This window comes from Passer domesticus, chromosome 9 (genome assembly GCF_036417665.1).
Source record: "Passer domesticus isolate bPasDom1 chromosome 9, bPasDom1.hap1, whole genome shotgun sequence".
Classification (NCBI taxonomy): Eukaryota; Metazoa; Chordata; class Aves; order Passeriformes; family Passeridae; genus Passer; species Passer domesticus.
The window spans coordinates 41,664,058-41,681,044 of NC_087482.1; the positions used below are offsets into that span (position 1 = coordinate 41,664,058).

The window sequence follows — 16,987 nt, forward strand, 5'->3', positions numbered from 1 at the left end:
GATAACCATTTCACCTCTTATTAAGGATCATTATAGCCCTTAGTAAAACATAAGCACATAAATTACAACATGTAGCAGGAAAAAAAAAATAGAACCCTTCTTTCATGTGAATTTGACATGAGATTTTGAACACAGGCTCTTGAGTTCCTAAAGGAAGTGAGTACCAGAGTAATTGTTTCTACATCCACAGAGGCCTTTCCATCAGCAATTCAGCTCCCTCTGAACACTACACTAACCTTTAAATAACATTTCTTCATAGTTGCATGTGCAGTGAAAATGAGAGATTAATTAGTTGCTTTCAGAAGGAATGTTCTAAAACAATAAATTTAGACAAAAGTGAGTACTAGAATTCTAGCCTAATTCCTTTTGCACATTACTCTTCTAGTGAATCTCAGTAAGAGCAATGAATTGTGTTCAGGCAAACAATGTTTCTTCAAAAAAAGCAGAGAGTTAGATCAAAGACGAGCAAACCAGGATATTTTTAAGTCTATGTCACCTTCTAACAGCCACTTTGTTTTCTAAGGCTTTGATGATTAAGACACAGAAGGCCATCTGATTCTCAGGTGGTATTAAAGGTTGCACTACAAGGGAATATAGAATCCAAAAATAATCAATACAAATATTTACATCTACTTTAGTAAAATTTAAAAATCAAATACCTTTTGCATTTTTACATCTAAACTAGTTAATGCTGACTGCATGTTAAAATTTCCCTTTTACCTAAGCTCTTGTAAACGAGATAGCCCAAGACATATTCAGAACTGTCAGTCCTTCAGGAGTATAAAATAATTTATTTTTGTTTGCTGCATTTGTCTGCCAAGATCATTTAAAAAAGTGAAAACAAGGAAGTTCGTGATTTGCTGTAGTAGATAAAAGCTGAACAAAATTTCGAATCTTTGACCATCACAAAGAGTTGTTCTAAGAAAAGACTTAACTAACCCTTGTACATCATAATTCTAAATCAGTAGAATTCCAGCAAGTGTTTTAAGTAATATGCACTGATTTTTGCTTAGGTTTGACTGGTCTGGGTGTTCCAGAAACTTAGAGCAACTGTGCTTTAATATGAAGGTAAAGTGTTAAATTCTGAGGTTTGTAAAAGAAAAATTGTACCACCATGGTTTCCAAAACTGAAATGAAGACAAGAGGGTAATTCCCTCCCACCTCCCAGTGAAAAATAAAAAAAAAAAGGAAGAGAAAAAAGTATTTTTATTAAAGCAGTTAGAAGTTTCTATGACAGATGGGGAGTTACAACAAATTTAAGTGTTCTGGCTTTATGGCTTTAATGAAATCCTCACAGAGTAACTGCCTGAATCTCAAATCAAACTAGGATTTTCCATGAACATTCCCTTGCTTGTGTAACTTCAGTGAGGAATAAATCCTCAACACCCATAGTAAAATCATATTACCAAGAGGCATTTCTCCAGAAGCAACTCCTCATCCTTCACATCCTTTGTGTGTCAGACCACCAAATACCCAAGCAGGAAAAGTTCCCAAATTACAACGTGCACTGGGGTCTGGGAAAAAAAAAAAAACCTCTCCCAACAGAGGCACTGGTGTGATAAGCAAAGAATTTCAACTGCCCAGTATTTCACACGAGTAGGTTCTGAGATGCAGCAAAATATTTGCTCTCTGGAATGCAGAGAGGAAGACCACAGCTCCTTCTCAGCATTCCCAAGGGTCCCATTCAAACATTTCCTCTGACATTTCCAAAAATGCAGCTCAAGTCCAAGTCATGTGAGTGCTGTCTGACCAATACCTGCTTAAGGAATGGCATGAGAAATACTCTGCAGCCACTGGAGACTTGCTCTATTATTAAGCCACAGTTCAGTTTTACAAGAAGTCTAACCCTTGCTACTTTTATATAAAAGGAACCATGAGATCTGCAGCAATTTATTTTTAAAAAATCAGTTTCCTGCATTCTTCTGATCTGTTCTAGCTACTGTTAAAAATCAGCTACTAAATCTAGAACAGATATTTAACAGCTCAGATTTCTGGTGTTAGAAGTTGCACACATTTATCATTACAAGCAGAGCTGCTGTCTCCAGACTGCTCATGAGAAAACAAGCAATATACAAGATGAAGCTGTAATTTGAAGTCTCATCTGAGTCTCACACTCTGCATTAGAGGACTTAGTGTTAAGTATTCAGACTAATCTGATTTGTCTAAGAATAATCACCCTGACATGTTCAGATGTTGTAAGCACAAATCTAAGATTTTCCTGTCATAAAATATCCACCAGGTATGCTTCAGACAGCAAGTCCCTGCTGCTTAGTTATTAAAAATTACCTGATGAGATTTTAGAAAAACTCATATGAACACTTGAGACAGACTTGTAATGTGATTTTCTAAAGGTTTATAAAGATTATGAATCAAGGGCTGCTTTAGTACTACTCTTGCCTTCCAGTGCTGTCCCACCAGGTAACAACCATAATTTCTGCTGTTTAGGTAAAATAGCCCACCATTTAGCAAAAACTTAAATAAAGGGATGACTGAAGAAAAAAAAATTAAATATTGCACAAATAATTTAACTGCAGACAGAACAGGACACTTAAAGCATTGATTCTTCTGTCAACATATGAACTCTATAATATAGTCACATTTTCTATAATACAGGGTTTTTTTACAAGACATTTAAATTCAGCATTTACATAAACAGTTATCTTTACAGTCTGTCACCATACAACGCTAACAGTTCCACGAGGCATTAATTTTGTCTTTGTTTTAAAAGTTCATCTATCTGAGTCTTGTACATGTTTTTCACATCTTCCAGATCCAGTCGGAGCTCCTCAGCCTCCTCTGCCTTCTCCCCATACATCTGCAGAATGGTGTTGTACCTCTGATCCAAGTCCTGCAAGGACACAGGGTGTTATCTCACTGGTTCTTGTTCTCAGCCTCAAAGCAGCTGCTGCTGGACAGTGCCTGACACTGCCAGGGGAGATAAGGGCAGCACTACCTCATCGAAGTGTAACCACACTGAAGCACTCAGTAAATTCTTCAAAACTACTTTGTGCTTTGAATATAGCTAGATTTATATTCTAGATGTTAAAGGAAGATATTCCAAAGATCATAAAAATAATGGCTTCACAGGACACAGTGAAACACCTTGAAGTCAGTTGCTATAAGCATTAAAACAGTTAGTAAAACACTGTTTTACTACAGGAATGACCAATTTGGGAAATGTTTCATGAGAAAGCTGAACATTCTGTATTCAAAAATTATTTCAAAACTTTTCAAATATTTCAATTTAAATTCTTAAACATTTGGATTCAATTACTTTCCCTATTTCCTGTATCTTTACTGGACACATATTCAGCTTCTGCATCAACCTCAAAACTATGCTATTAGCTAAAACCCTCCCTCTACTAAAAAATCCAGTTCCAGACAAGTTCCTAAATGATAGAAATGAAAATTGTGTCTCCCTGATTTATCACACAGTCTTATGCACAGCACATGTTTCCAACAACTGTGTTTTGAAGTGACTCCCTATCCATGGAGTGGGCATTTTTAGGTTCTACTATATACATTTTAAAAAACCACCAAAAACCAGGCACTTCAGTCACTTATGCTTAGAAACAAATTTGAATATATTCATAAACTGATAGGACTGCTCCTAAAGCAATACAATTATCTACATTTTACTATGGATTTACACCAGAAATGCACTGACCTTTAACTGTGTGCGTAATTTGGGTATTTCCTTCACTTTTTCTTCAAGTTCATCATTTTGATTTGTTAATTTAACCAGCTCTTCTGCCATTATCGATCGAGTTTTCTCCAGGTTTCCAATTTCCAGCTAGGGTACACACACATAACAAGGAGGAGAAGGAAAGAATTCACTATATTTATAAAACATCATATCAAGACACACAGTAACTAAGGCTTATTCTTAACTAGACTGTGAAACAGCACAACTCAGATCCACTCTTACTTTCTTCTCAAATCTCAGTGTCCTGGATATTTTACTTTTCAGACAGATAAATTTTCTGGATAGGTCCTTGCCAAAACAAAAAAAGGAACCAACAAATTCTTCTTGTGCTCATCCCTACACAGCTGTGCTGGTTCACAGAATTCTTGCAATACACACCAAGCTTTCTGAAAAGTTACCTGTAGATGTGAAATCTCTCCTTCTCTCAGTTTTAGCTGTGACTGAAGGTTTTCAATTATACTTGAACCTGATCCCATCCTTATTGCATCATAGAGATTGCTCCCACTGGTAGCTATTGGTCCAAAGGAGTGATCATGAGGCTCATCCTACAAACAGAAGGTTAGAGAAGCTGAAAATTAGACAAAAACATGCCCATTTTGGGATCTTCCCTCTCCTAAATATGATATAACTTAAGATTTAAAACACAGTGTGCTAGGCAAGCATTTTAACGCTCAGAGCTTGTTTTCAAAACAAAAGCTTGAGGTGAATAGGTACAATTTGGATAGCTCCCTACTGACAAGTTCTCCTGACACTTGCACAGGTGCCATTTAACTTTGGCAGCATGAACTGGACTGACAGGGGAGGAGCAGCAGTAGGAGACAGAGAGTACAGCACTCAGTCATGCTGTCTAGGGAGCAGGGGTGTGCCCTAAACCAGGAGTGCAAGTAAAAATAAATCAATTGTATGTTTTACAGTCACAGGCATCTTGTAAGCAGATTTTAGATATTTCTGTATAGGATGTTACCTTGTCTAAGGCCAATACACTCTTGAAAAGTCATTTTCTATGTTACTAGAAGCTCTTGAGGAGGAAAGTAAATGGTCTCTCAAGAAGAAAAAAGCCATTATCGGTGATCTATCCTACCTGTGAGAGGAAAGAGGTCTGAAGACCTGCCATGTCCACCCCACTTATGGAACTGGAGCGGGACATTGAGGGTGTACTTGATACAGTTTCAACTGTGAATGACTTTCGGTCCTTAAAAACAAACAAAGACATCTAATATCACCAGTTAGAAAAAGAAAAAACATTCATAACATGCTAGAAGAGATTCTATAAATAGCCTCCCTTTTTCCACCAACAACTACAGAATACTATGTGATAGATTTTCCACTTGCCCTATACCTAAAACATATGAAAGTTCAACAACAAAGAATTTCTGTGCTGTAACACAGCCTATCTTCAATATATTGGACCTTTCAGGAAATTAAGACAGAAGCTGCAAATTACACTGAAAAAATGTTCTCTTTCAAGTAGCCAAGAGAGACTCAGAGGCAGTTTTGTACATCCAAATGCATCACAGAAAGAATATCTCACACCCAGAAGAACATCTCCTAGAATGAATGTTAAGGCCTTTTTCTTATTTTTAAATAAAATGTGTGGATTAAATTCCAGGCTTTTTCCATGCTAATAATTCACTGATACCTCTTCAAAACAGACTGGCCCTTTTTTCCAGTCAGCATCTACAAGCGTGCTAACCTCTGAAGGGGAAAGCACTTCGATTTTAGGACTGGAGTCAGTAAGAAACAAACAACAGAAATAGTTTTACTGAATATTAACTGCTAATTAGTGGTAATGAATTTAATGACTATTGAGGATTGCTCTGTGACTTGTGATTCAGCTGGAAAGCATGTGGAACATTACACACTGAAACAAAACAAGGAGTCAGTGGAAGCCATGCTGGTGGTCTAAGCAAAGGAAACAAGTAGCTTCAGACGAAAAAGGATCCAAGAGTGCTCAAAGAACACAGAGGATTAAGACAACAATCCACATTTTACCTCTTTCAGGTTAAATAGACTATACTCAAAATTTATTTCAGTGAGTCTAACACAACACCTATTTCACTGGAAAGACACTGCCAGGCACTAAAAGTTTCAGGTATAGTTGTCCACTAAAATAAAACAGTATCAGTAAGACTTATAAATGGTAGGTTTTGGCACCTTCTCCTTTGCTGCTTCTTGGACAAGAACAGCCTTCTTTCTCTCCTGTTCAACCTTCATCTTCTCCATTTCTAACTGAGTAGCCAGCAGCGCCTGCAAAGAGAAATACAAACTGTTAATCTCTAAGCTAGCTCAGATTTCTAGCATAACAGAGATTAAAGCTAAATTAGGCAATACCTTTTCTTTCTTTGCATCTTCCAAGGTTTTTGCATACTCATCTTTGAGCCCTTCTAGTTCAACCTCATACCTACACAGAGGAAGAAGAGGTGAAGTTAATAAATAGGTATTCTCCATTCTATTCCCTGGAGATTCAGGGGCTTTTAAAACAAACCCAGATGCAAGGCTACAAATTGTTACAAATGTAACACTTTTTAATCTTTAGAATGAAACAAAGTATCCCCAACAACACTTTTTTGTAACATTCTGCCAACATGTTGCACAGTCATATCAACACTCCATTTCACTACATTATAAAGAAATGCTGTTAACCAAAAATGAACTCACCTGCTGTTCTCATTTTCCATTTTCTTCAATTTGTTTCTCTCCACTTCCAGCTGAGCCTGAAGACGGGTATTTTCTTGCCTTAAAAGACTATTTTGAGATTCAGAAGAAGACATCTGAATTTTATTAGCAAGAAGTTCCTCTGTAGCAGCCCGTTCTCTCTCAGCAGCTGCTGCTAGAAGAGTTTGAGACTCACCTAATAGTAAGAAAAAAAACATGGAATTTAACCTTTTTTGATCAAATATCTAGAATATAAGCCATTTACTTATATAAAAGTTGAATTTTGGAATTTTTTTATATGCAACTAATCTTTCTTAAAAAATACATCTTGTTTTCTTTTGTAAAGGAAATTAAATATTTTCCACATACAGAGGATCAAAGCAATGCAGAATGAACAGATTTCAGACTCTTTCAGAATGCAATATACAAATACAGATTGCTTCCAGAAAGGAAAAAATTTCTTTGGGTCCATCTTTGGGCTTTTAATGCATTTTTCATTTAAAACAATACATTACTACTGTAGGAAATAATATATGTATCATCACCTATGCAGTCAGGTAAGTGACTCCAAACTTTACGATGGGAATCCACACTGGAATACTTTCAGTGTCTCAATGCCCTTAGAAGCTATAAGGACATGTACACCTCACAGCCTTATGTTACAGAGTGTTTTACAGAGAACCAGTGGATTACCTGTCCAAGAACCTTGGCATGACTCCCCCAGGAAAGCATTTGGTGCTCCTCTCTCCTGATCCACCATCTACACTTTGGGCAAGTGTTAATTAAGCCCTTTACATTTACCTTCACACATCTCACATCTTCACCCAGAGCCTCACAGCTCAGTGGAAGCTAAACCACCTTACCCAGCCTGTCAGAAAGGTTCTTCTCCAGTTTCTCCCAGGCAGAGGTCTGTGCTCCCAGCGTGGCCTGCAGGTTCTCTATCTGCCGCAGCAGCGGCCGGGTAGCAGAGGTTACACTTTGGCTCAGCTCTTGGTTCCTGCTCTCTGCTTCCTGCAGTCTCTGAAATCACAAATTAAATATCATTTAAATCATATGATGCATTGAAAGATTCATAGAGTTCATCTAAATAAACAGCAGCTGCTCTACATTCTAAGATTACTACTTTACAATCTAACATTCATGTGGTTCAAACTCAAAGTAAAGTGTGAAAGAGAGAAGTTAAACATTTTCACATACATAACAGAGCAAGAGCCCAGAAATTCCAGGGCTCTGGACATAATTTGAAACATTTTGGCAACAATCTATATTCTGGCCCTTAAGAACAATAAAAATATTCTTAACAAGCAGATAAAGAGTCATTCGGAAGTGCATTTGCCAGCAATTTTACACAATTATCACAGAATTAATGCCTGTATTTTGTCTCATATTTAAAAAGGAGAGCATTCTATTTAAAAGGCATCATACAAAACTAATACACTTTTTCCACTGTGTGATTTAAAAAACATTTCCATTAATATTTTTATTGCTCCTCTGTAAAGGACAACCACTGCAGGTAACAAGGAAAATAAACCCTCTCTTTCAAGCTGCTCATGTCATGGTAGCAATTTATTTTTGGGTTTTTAGAAGTCCTCCTTGCAGGTGCAAGTGGGCATCATCTGTTTGTTACAGTACCTGCTGTAGTTCACCAATTTCCTGCCGTAAATAATCTTCTTTTCTTGCTGCCTGCTGCTCTGCACGTTGCAGTGCCAGCCTCAGGTCCGCCACCTAAATAAACAAGAAATTGTTACTAAAGTCTTGCCAAAAGTTCTATCATCACCTATTCCTTGCCACAGTCCCACACCATTTTCAAACAGTGTTAACAGGATATGTTTGTTTACAAGTAAAGGCTTCGTTTTTGCACGCACACAAGTAGTTACACTGATTTATTTAGCACTAAAAATTCTAAGAGGTAAGAGTACCACAAACTTAACATAGAGCCTATCAAAGTAATTTCATTTAGACAAGTAAAGTTATAAGTACTTTTAAATAAAATTAGTATTTTAAAGGTAAGCACAACACCCCTCAATATGGAACAAGTTCCACAGGGAAGAAATCCTCTGGATATTTGCTAAGCACACAAAAACGAGTTCCACCTGGTCCATTACATCAGGTGTACACAGCACCTCAGTGCAGTCACTGGTTGAATTAAAGAGTTTATTGTTGCATTTCAGACCCACCTGAATTGCCAAAGCTTCTTGCTGCTGCCGAGCCTCCTCCTGGGCCTTTTCCAGTGCTAACCCAAGCTCTTCCTTTGCCTTCATCTCCCGACTCAGGGCTGCTTCCTGAGCCTCGCTGTCCTTTGTAGCATTAGCTTTATGAAGATCTGCAAGTTCCCTGGGGAGAAAGAACCAAACAAAGAAATCAACAAACCCCAGTACATTTAAATGCCAACAGCAACTTGGAAAGTAACTTTGTTACATTTAAATATTTCACAAGCACTGCACAAGAAAGAGGCACAATCTGAAGGTGTGATTGCTTTGCTTACTTGTAGGCACTGTCGAGTGCTGCCTGCACACTCCTGTTCCTTTCTTCAAGCTCCTGCACTTCTGCCTGAAGTTTAGTGAGGTCCTTCTCTTGTCTCTCCACAACGCTGTTCAGTTGTTTAATGGTGTCTCGATGCTGCTTCTCAAGGTCCTCCTTGCCATCAAGCACCTGTCAGTGAAGACAAGAAACATGAAACAAACCCCAGGATGTGGGGCTGACATGGACAGGGGACAGGGGCAACAGTGGCAACCAATTTGGGATGAAGTGGCTAAAGCCATCTAACACTTGGCAGAAAGAGAAAGGTTTTGCTTCCCTGCCTTGCCCAGAGGAGGGAGCTGCTCTTCAGCACAGCTTCACACAACTCCACATCCTGGGTCTGAAATTTGTAAGGTCACTAACTGTCTAAATTTTGGTGGTACAGATTTTCCAGCTCACATGCAAACAAGCAGCTGAGAAGATCCCTCACTGCAGTTTTACAAGGAATACACACATAAATCACAACTCAGTGCTCCAACAATGTGAAATGGTGAGGCCCTGGCACAGGCTGCCCAGAGAAACTGTGACTGCCCCACCCCTGGCAGTGCCCAAGGCCAGGCTGGATGGGGCTTGGAGCAGCCTGGGACAGTGGAAGGTGTCCCTGCCCATGGCAGGGGATGGAACTGGATGGGCTTTAGGGTCCCTTCCAACCCAAACCATTCTAGGATTCTATAAAACAGAGAAGTCTACAGAAAATTTTTTAAAAAGTCAATTTATCAAGAGCCCTCCCAAAAGGCAATTTTGCAGCTAACATAAAACCTTAAAAATTCAACAAATATCTCACCTGTTTTAAATGCTGCAACTCCTCTTCCAATTCCTTAATCTTTTTGTTCTGTTTTGTGTTAATATTTTCTCTCTCTTTCTCTTTGGCTCTTAATTTCTTAATAATGTTGGAATTCTGCAGCTGCTGCTTGGAAAGCTTTTCTCCTGTGAAGAAATTGAGCATGAAGCCAGTGCATATTGGTGATATTCTATGGATTCTACTCACACCTGCCTTGCTCTTTAGTCCCATGAAAATATTACTCCAGTAAATATGGAAATAATTATTCTTACAATTCTTCAGGCAAGTTCTTAAGTTTAAATCTATCTTATCCTGAGATACCCTTGCTACACTGAACTACAGAGAGATAGGATAGGATGTAAAAGGCATTGAAAATAAAGCGAGCTCATCATGTTAGAAAAAAAAAAATCTTCTCTCATTTAGTATCTATATTTAACTTCCAAAATGAAGAAGTATTAAAAGAGCCACTGTAGAAATGCCCTGAACAATGCCCTCATTAGATTGCTTCTGAATGGAACATGGAATGCTGTTCTGCACATGCTGGTTTTATCTCTCAGCACCTTTTACTGCATCTTGCAGGAACTCCCTCTCCAGCCACCTGTACCTGCCTGACCCCTCCTGTTGCTCTTTGCTACTCACTAAATGCTTCAAACATTCAGAAACATCCAACGTGCTTCAAATTCAGCACTTTCTACCCACACAAAGCAGGCTTGTGTGCAAGGCCAGTACATTTCAAACTATTCTACACATTTTTACTGCAACAAGAAAGTTAATTCTCACCTTCCTCCATTAATCCTTTGATTTGCTCTTCTTTTTCTTTCAATAATTCAGCAGTTTCATTGGTATTAAGTCTAGTAGCCAATTCCTCTTTAACAGTCTTTACTTCCTAAATAATAGGATAAAATACTTAGGACTGTTTATTAAAATACATGGAGGGAAAAACAGAGTGAGTTACACTGATCACCTTTTTCTTCTGCCTTCCTCTCACAAGACTTTGCTGGGAAAACAATTTAGGTTGGAAGGGAACTCTGGAGATTATCTGATCAAAACAGATTGCTCAGAGCCTTATTGCATCAAGTTTTAAAAACCTCCAAGGATTGAAACTCTGTAAATCCTCTGTACAATTTGTTCTAACTTCCCCATCCATTTAATTTTCTTTAAACTTTTGCAATAGAGAAAAAACAACCTGTCCTATTCACAAGCAGCTACTGAATATTTTTTTATAATTCAATTCACTGCTGTGTCAACACAGTGACAAACAGCTGAAAAATATTTGTTTTTCAGTCAGATTTGAGTTTCCTTTCTGCATTAAGCTAGAGAAATGAAATGCTGTGACACCAGGTCAAGAACATTTAAACCCCTTTAAACTTTGCTGCTGTAGATTTCTTTGCTCATTCCAAATCAATCTGTCATCAGCCCTTAATTTTCCTCCCAGTTAATCCTCTAAAGAAGCCATTCCCATCCTTCACCCCTTCCTCACATCCCCAGGCCATTCTCTCTCACCAATGCAAATACATATTTGGTACAAGGTAAATGAGAGCACACATTAAATCTCTTTTTTCCCAATTAAATGAGTTCCCCAAGCTGGTTCACAGCATGGATGTGAGCACCAAGCAGCCTGGATGGCTGGAAACAGCTCATGCTGGTTACTAACAGCCTCATGCTTTTCCCTGGGTTAATGTTAATTGGTTTTCCTCAAGAAATTCAACTGTGTCATAAACTAATAAATATTAATTTCATAAAAAAAGCCAAATCACCTTTTTAGCTGCATCTCTCTCTTTGCAGGCTAGTTGGAGCTTCTTCTCAGCATCTGCAATTCGCTGAGCAAACTCCTCCTTAAGAGATGAAAGGCTGCTGCTCTCTTCTTTCATTCTAAACATTTCACTGCATTTAAAATGAACATTTCAGAACAGTTGCATGGCTATGTGACACTCCAAACAGTTTGCAACAAGTTGTCTTAAATGCTTTTAAGAAGCATTTTTCTTATTTTGTACATGATAAGCTCAAAAAACCTCACATCTGTATCACAAGTCCTAATCAAAGATCTTTATCAACTCAGTAGTTTACCCAGGAAAACAACTAAATGCTTGATTTATCTTAAATGCTTTGCTCCTTGAAGGAATCCTTTTTAGTTAACCATAATCTGTATCATATAAAGGGTAAATTATTTTATCTATTTTTTAAGTTAGGATCAATTTAGTCATTAAACAACAGCATCACATATCTGTACATTTTATAATTCAATATTTGATCAATGAGCTGGTAAATACAACTTTGCATTTCCCCCCTTTTAACTTTAACTAAATTAAATAATAATTTAAGGTTTTTCCCTATAACCAGCCCTTCTTCCATAGTTTCCCTGCCTACATTTTAGTCAACAAATTACTTGGTAAATCAGGTTCCTCCCTCTGTATCAGCAAAGTCAGTCTCTCTTAATAGCTGAATCTAGTCTTATAATAAAGATCTTTATTAGTAACCAAGTCTGATTTTCAACATTTGTCATTCTTACTGCTTGCTTACTGAAAAATCTTTCCCCAGCCCCCTCCCAAAAGAGATTTTGGCTCCCAGAAATAACATGTTTTTAAAAAAAATCCCATCACAGCACATGCAGTCATTATTGCCACCTTTCACAAACAGTGCACATCCCCTGTAACCTTTGCTCCAGTCACAAAGCTCTTTGTTTGATCTGCTGTCTAAGATTTTATCACAGCAAAGTCACAGTTACAGCACTGAGTGTATTTTCATACTTACTCTTTGAGGTTATCATAAGCTTCTTCCAAGCGAGCCCTCTCTTTACTAGTGCTTAGTAACTGTATTTCCCTCTTCTCCAGCTTCTCTGTTAATGAATCAATCATCTGGACAAGGTTTTATAGATAAAGATCAGATCAATGGGACAGTTAAAACACAAGAGGGGCACGCTTTCCCTTCGCCCACCCCCCATTCCCTCACAAGATTATTTAAAATTGAACTGGTCAACGTTTCAGGAATTTGAGGCAGAAGTCAGTGAGGATTATCATGTTTCTGCCACACACCTGAACATAAACACACCCGTTTTCTACAGGTGTAGAAATCCTATTAAATCAGCACATGTGGCTCAAGTAAGTTCCTCAACAAAATGATTAATTATACATGAAGTTTTTAATTAGAGCTGATAGTCTTTAAAACTATGGCTTACATTAAGCATTAAGCATTCTCTACAGAATAATTTCTATGGGAAGGTCTCTTCTGGGAAACACTAGCACAAAGCAGCAGAACAGCCTCAGATGAGGGAGGAAAACTTTCACTCAGACTCAAAAGGTCTGAGCTCACATCCTCAAAATAATTTCTTAACACCAAGTTTTGGAAAGCTGAACATAGATAACAAAAATACATGAAAATATACAAAAGTAAACAACACAGAACTAAAATAAGACATTTGACTTATTAGGCTTCCTGTTTGCCACCCCTGCTCACAATTCACAACAACAAGGTGGGTCAGGTGAAACCCACAACTATCTGACCAGAAATTTTACCATTACTGTTCCACTGCAGGATATCAGGGACACTTTTCTACAGAGTCAGATAGCTCAGAATCAATTAATTTATTCAAATAAGCTGATGTAAGAGATTCAGGACAATGTAAGGAAATGTCAGGAGTCTCATTTGCAATTAAAAGGCGTGTTTGCAATACATGTTTTATTTACCTTTTTAAGCTCTTGCTTTTCAGTGTCCTCTTCTACCAACTGTTGCCCAGCATCCTGCTGGGGCTCAGCCTCCTCCTTCACCACCTGTCTTTCAACAGTTTGCACGGCAGCAACCAAAACAACATCTGGCTGCTCAGAATTAACAGGGGTTGCACTTCTCCCACTCTCTTCCATCTCAGCTTCCTCAGCATGTGGCACAGGAGCATCATTCAAGTTTTCAGATTTATTTTTCAGGGCGTCACCCGTTTCTGTCTTTGGCACGGAAGGACTGACAGCGACAGACGCTGAAGCAGAAGCCCTGCCTGATAACTCATCATCTGAATTTATTTCACTGACACTCCTGCTATCCAAGGACTGCACACTGAATGAATCAATTCTTTCAAAAGCATCTGAGGAGCCACAGCTCTCAGTCATTTTCTGGAAGTCATCTAAGCGATTATAATCCGCACAGGCAGACGTGGATAAGAGCTGGAACGACGTCTGCATGAGGTGAAGGCTGGACTTGGAATCTGCAGCTTCCTGTCTGGAACTTACTGAGCTCTCACTTATCACACTTTCGTGGTCCAGAACTTCAATATCACTGGTTGTGGACGTGCCTGAGGAGAAGGTGCTGATGGGAGGTGATGGGGTATTGCTTTGTCTGTCCTCAGTCTTTCTCTCCTTCCCTTCCAAGGCCAGGTCTTTCGTGCCTGCTCCAAGGGGCTGAGAAGTGCCCTCGGGTGCACCTGCTGCTCCATCTCCTCCCACATTGGATTTCTCAGTAGGAGAAACTTCAGGTTCTTCAAAATTTAGAGCAGACACCTTTTTGTCAGTAACTTCATTTGTGCTTGCCTCATGCTGCACATCAGATTTAAGTACAGCATTCTCTTCTAATTTCTCCTTGGGAATATCAAGGCTTTTCAAGTCCAGGTCAGCTACAGAGGAATCCTTCACCTCTGCCTCTGCTGTCACTGGCCCTTCCAGCTGACTGGAGTGTTGAGACTCCTTTAAAGTGCTCTTCACCTCCTCTTTGGGTCGCTGTGATTTGGCTGGAGGTTTGGACACCACTGGGTTTTTCTGGATACTCTGAACGTCTGTTGGGGAGAGAAAGGCACTGAAGAAGTTCTCAGACTCATCCACCACCGTCCTCCTCACCGGCTTTGTGATGGCTGTGGGCGATACTGGCTGATTCTGGGGTTCTGTAGTTGAGTTCAAGCCCCAGGAAGATGTGTCCCATCCTCCACTTATGAGAGAATTTGTTCCTAAAAAAGAAAAGGAAAAAAGCGAGATAGGCAAAAAAACCAACACTTTGAAAGCTACAAGCAAAATCAAATCTGGCCTCCGGCTTCCCTACAGTGAAAGGAGTCCAGGCAAAAAACAACATGGAAAGCTGTAGTTAAGAAAATTATACTGATTTAAAAAGGAGCAAAAAAATTACAAGGTCTTAAAAGTTATCTGCAAGTAGCACATAAACACTTCACACACTATTACAGAAAACAGGGGAAAAGCTTTAAGTATTTGCAGTATTTACACTGCAAGAAGGGTTCTTGCCCTTCAGTTTCTGAGAGACTTCATTTTTCCTCATACACCAAGCATCAGCACGGAGCTGACAATAAAAATCAGCAGCAGCCCAGCTGAGAATTTCCCTCTTCTGCAGAGAAATACTGAATTGTTCAATTCTGAAGCTGCCCTAAAACAACATCAACCATTCCAATTATTGTATTTCTTGCAGGTTTTCCAAGACTTGTCAACGGCAAAGCCAAGAATTTCAGCATTAAATTTCAGTAGCATCTGAAGTAAGAAAGAGAAATCAAAAAACAGTATCCAATTTTATAATCTGGGTAACATAACTATTTCAGGCTACTTAAAAACAAACTCACTCTGTACAGCAGCATCTACTAAAAACACTGAGGTACAATATTTAAAGCTGGATTCTACTTTCAGAACAGTTGATAGCTGTTGGCCTCAAATCTCAAGATAATCTCTCAGATAATTACTGTTTTCATTGCCCAAAATACTACAAACATGTGATTTATTACTACAAGCATCTGACTTACTGCTACCTTGTGCATAATTCAACAGCTTCAGAAAAAGCTCTGAGTTAACTGTAACATTCAGAACACATTTTGACATCTCTTAAAAACAAGGTTTTCCCTGAAAATCAGATGCAGGCTGATCTTTGCTGCTCTTCTTATGAATTACAGAACTACCATATATACTAAGATACAAATAAAATTTTAAAAAATTGAAGAAGTCTAAAGCTTTGAGAAATTAAGCATGACAGAGTTTTCTATAAACAATTTCTGCATTGTAAGATGACACCAGACTACTAACATGACTGCCAAGCCCTCAAAGGGACAAAGACATCCCAAACTGACCTTTGCTGAGCAACCAACCTGGAAAAAGTTTTCAGTTGCTCCAGCTTTCAGTTTTCAGAAATCTCTGCTACGGCTTCACCTGGAAATTACCTCCTCCTCCTCCAGCTAGACATAGTTTTTTTAGATATAGTTGTAGCAATGACACTGATTCCAGATGACTTCATTTCCCATATGTTTTATGATTATTATTAGGGAGTTTTTAATTAAGAGGGCTCCTTTTTGCTCTCTCCCTTCCGAACAGCAGCTTAGGGCTGACCATTCCTTCAGGCTCTCCATTAGCACAGGCACAGGGGAGACACTTCCTCATAGCCATCACAACTTTTCCACCAGCGCATTCCTTTCGACAGATGTTGGAGGATTATGAACTGGAAGCCACGAAAAGTGGAAATTTCATTTGGTTCACATGGAGCAGACTTTCAGCTTCTACTCTGCCCCTCCTGTTGCAGAGAGTGAATCCATGAAAAGAGCATGATTACTGAGCAGTTTTTACCAATTATTAGCTCCTCAGCATAAGTATAAATAAATAACGCCTCGAGAAGCAGGGATATGAAGCTCAGTGCCAACTGTGGCATAAAAGCAGGACACTGGTGACACCAGCCAGGCTCTGAGCTGAGCTCAGCTCTTCGTGCCGGTGTCACCCGGCGCGGGAGGGAGCAGAAGGTGGATTTTTAAACCACGGGGGGCTCTGAATTTTAAAAACCGGGGCGGCTTCGTGCGGGGGGCGGTTAAAGCTCCCCGGGGTAAGGGGGACACAGCGGAGGAGCCGGCCGAAGCCAAGGCCCGCGGGGCTCGGCACGGCGGCCGGGCCGCCCGCCCTTACCGTCACCGTAGTCGGGGATGACGGCGTCGGGCCAGGGGGTCTCCTCGGCCTGGATGTCCAGCACCCGGTCGATGGACTTCTGCGCCTGCGACAGCGCCTGCTTGGCGAAGCTGGACAGCTGCGAGGCGTTGAACCAGCTCATCGTGGGCGGCTCGGCAGCCCCGTTCCCGCAGCTGCCCCCGCTGCCGGCGGGGCCGGGCCGGGCGCGGCGCTGAGGGAGCGGAGCGGAGCGGGCCCCGCGCAGGCGCCGCCGGATCCACGTCGCAGCCGGGCCCGGCACGTCCGGGAGGCGGGACCGGGCACCGCGCCGCCCTCACGGCGCCGCCGGAGCGGGGAGAGCTTCGGCTGCGGGGCTGCCAGGGACTCGGACACCGGCCGGTTCCTGCCCTGGGCACTGACCTTCCGCTGCAAGCCCCAACCGACCCGGCCTGGAACACTTCCAGGGGTGGGGCAGCCACAGCTCCT

General features: G+C 40.1%; 1 protein-coding gene across 1 annotated transcript; it reads right to left on the minus strand.

Moving 5' to 3' along the window:
- Positions 1-2,560: 2,560 nt before the first annotated feature.
- On the minus strand, positions 2,561-16,768 carry TMF1 (TATA element modulatory factor 1). Its single transcript, XM_064433000.1, has 17 exons — positions 16,523-16,768; positions 13,346-14,586; positions 12,414-12,517; positions 11,420-11,546; positions 10,443-10,548; positions 9,666-9,808; positions 8,847-9,013; positions 8,539-8,695; positions 7,994-8,086; positions 7,225-7,381; positions 6,365-6,557; positions 6,038-6,107; positions 5,861-5,953; positions 4,788-4,898; positions 4,105-4,251; positions 3,668-3,793; positions 2,561-2,848 (listed from the first exon to the last, which is right to left on the minus strand). Exons 1-17 carry the CDS (start codon positions 16,662-16,664, stop codon positions 2,705-2,707), a joined length of 3,321 nt encoding a protein of 1,106 aa, XP_064289070.1. The 5' UTR covers positions 16,665-16,768; the 3' UTR covers positions 2,561-2,704.
- Between the last annotated feature and the right edge of the window lie 219 nt (positions 16,769-16,987).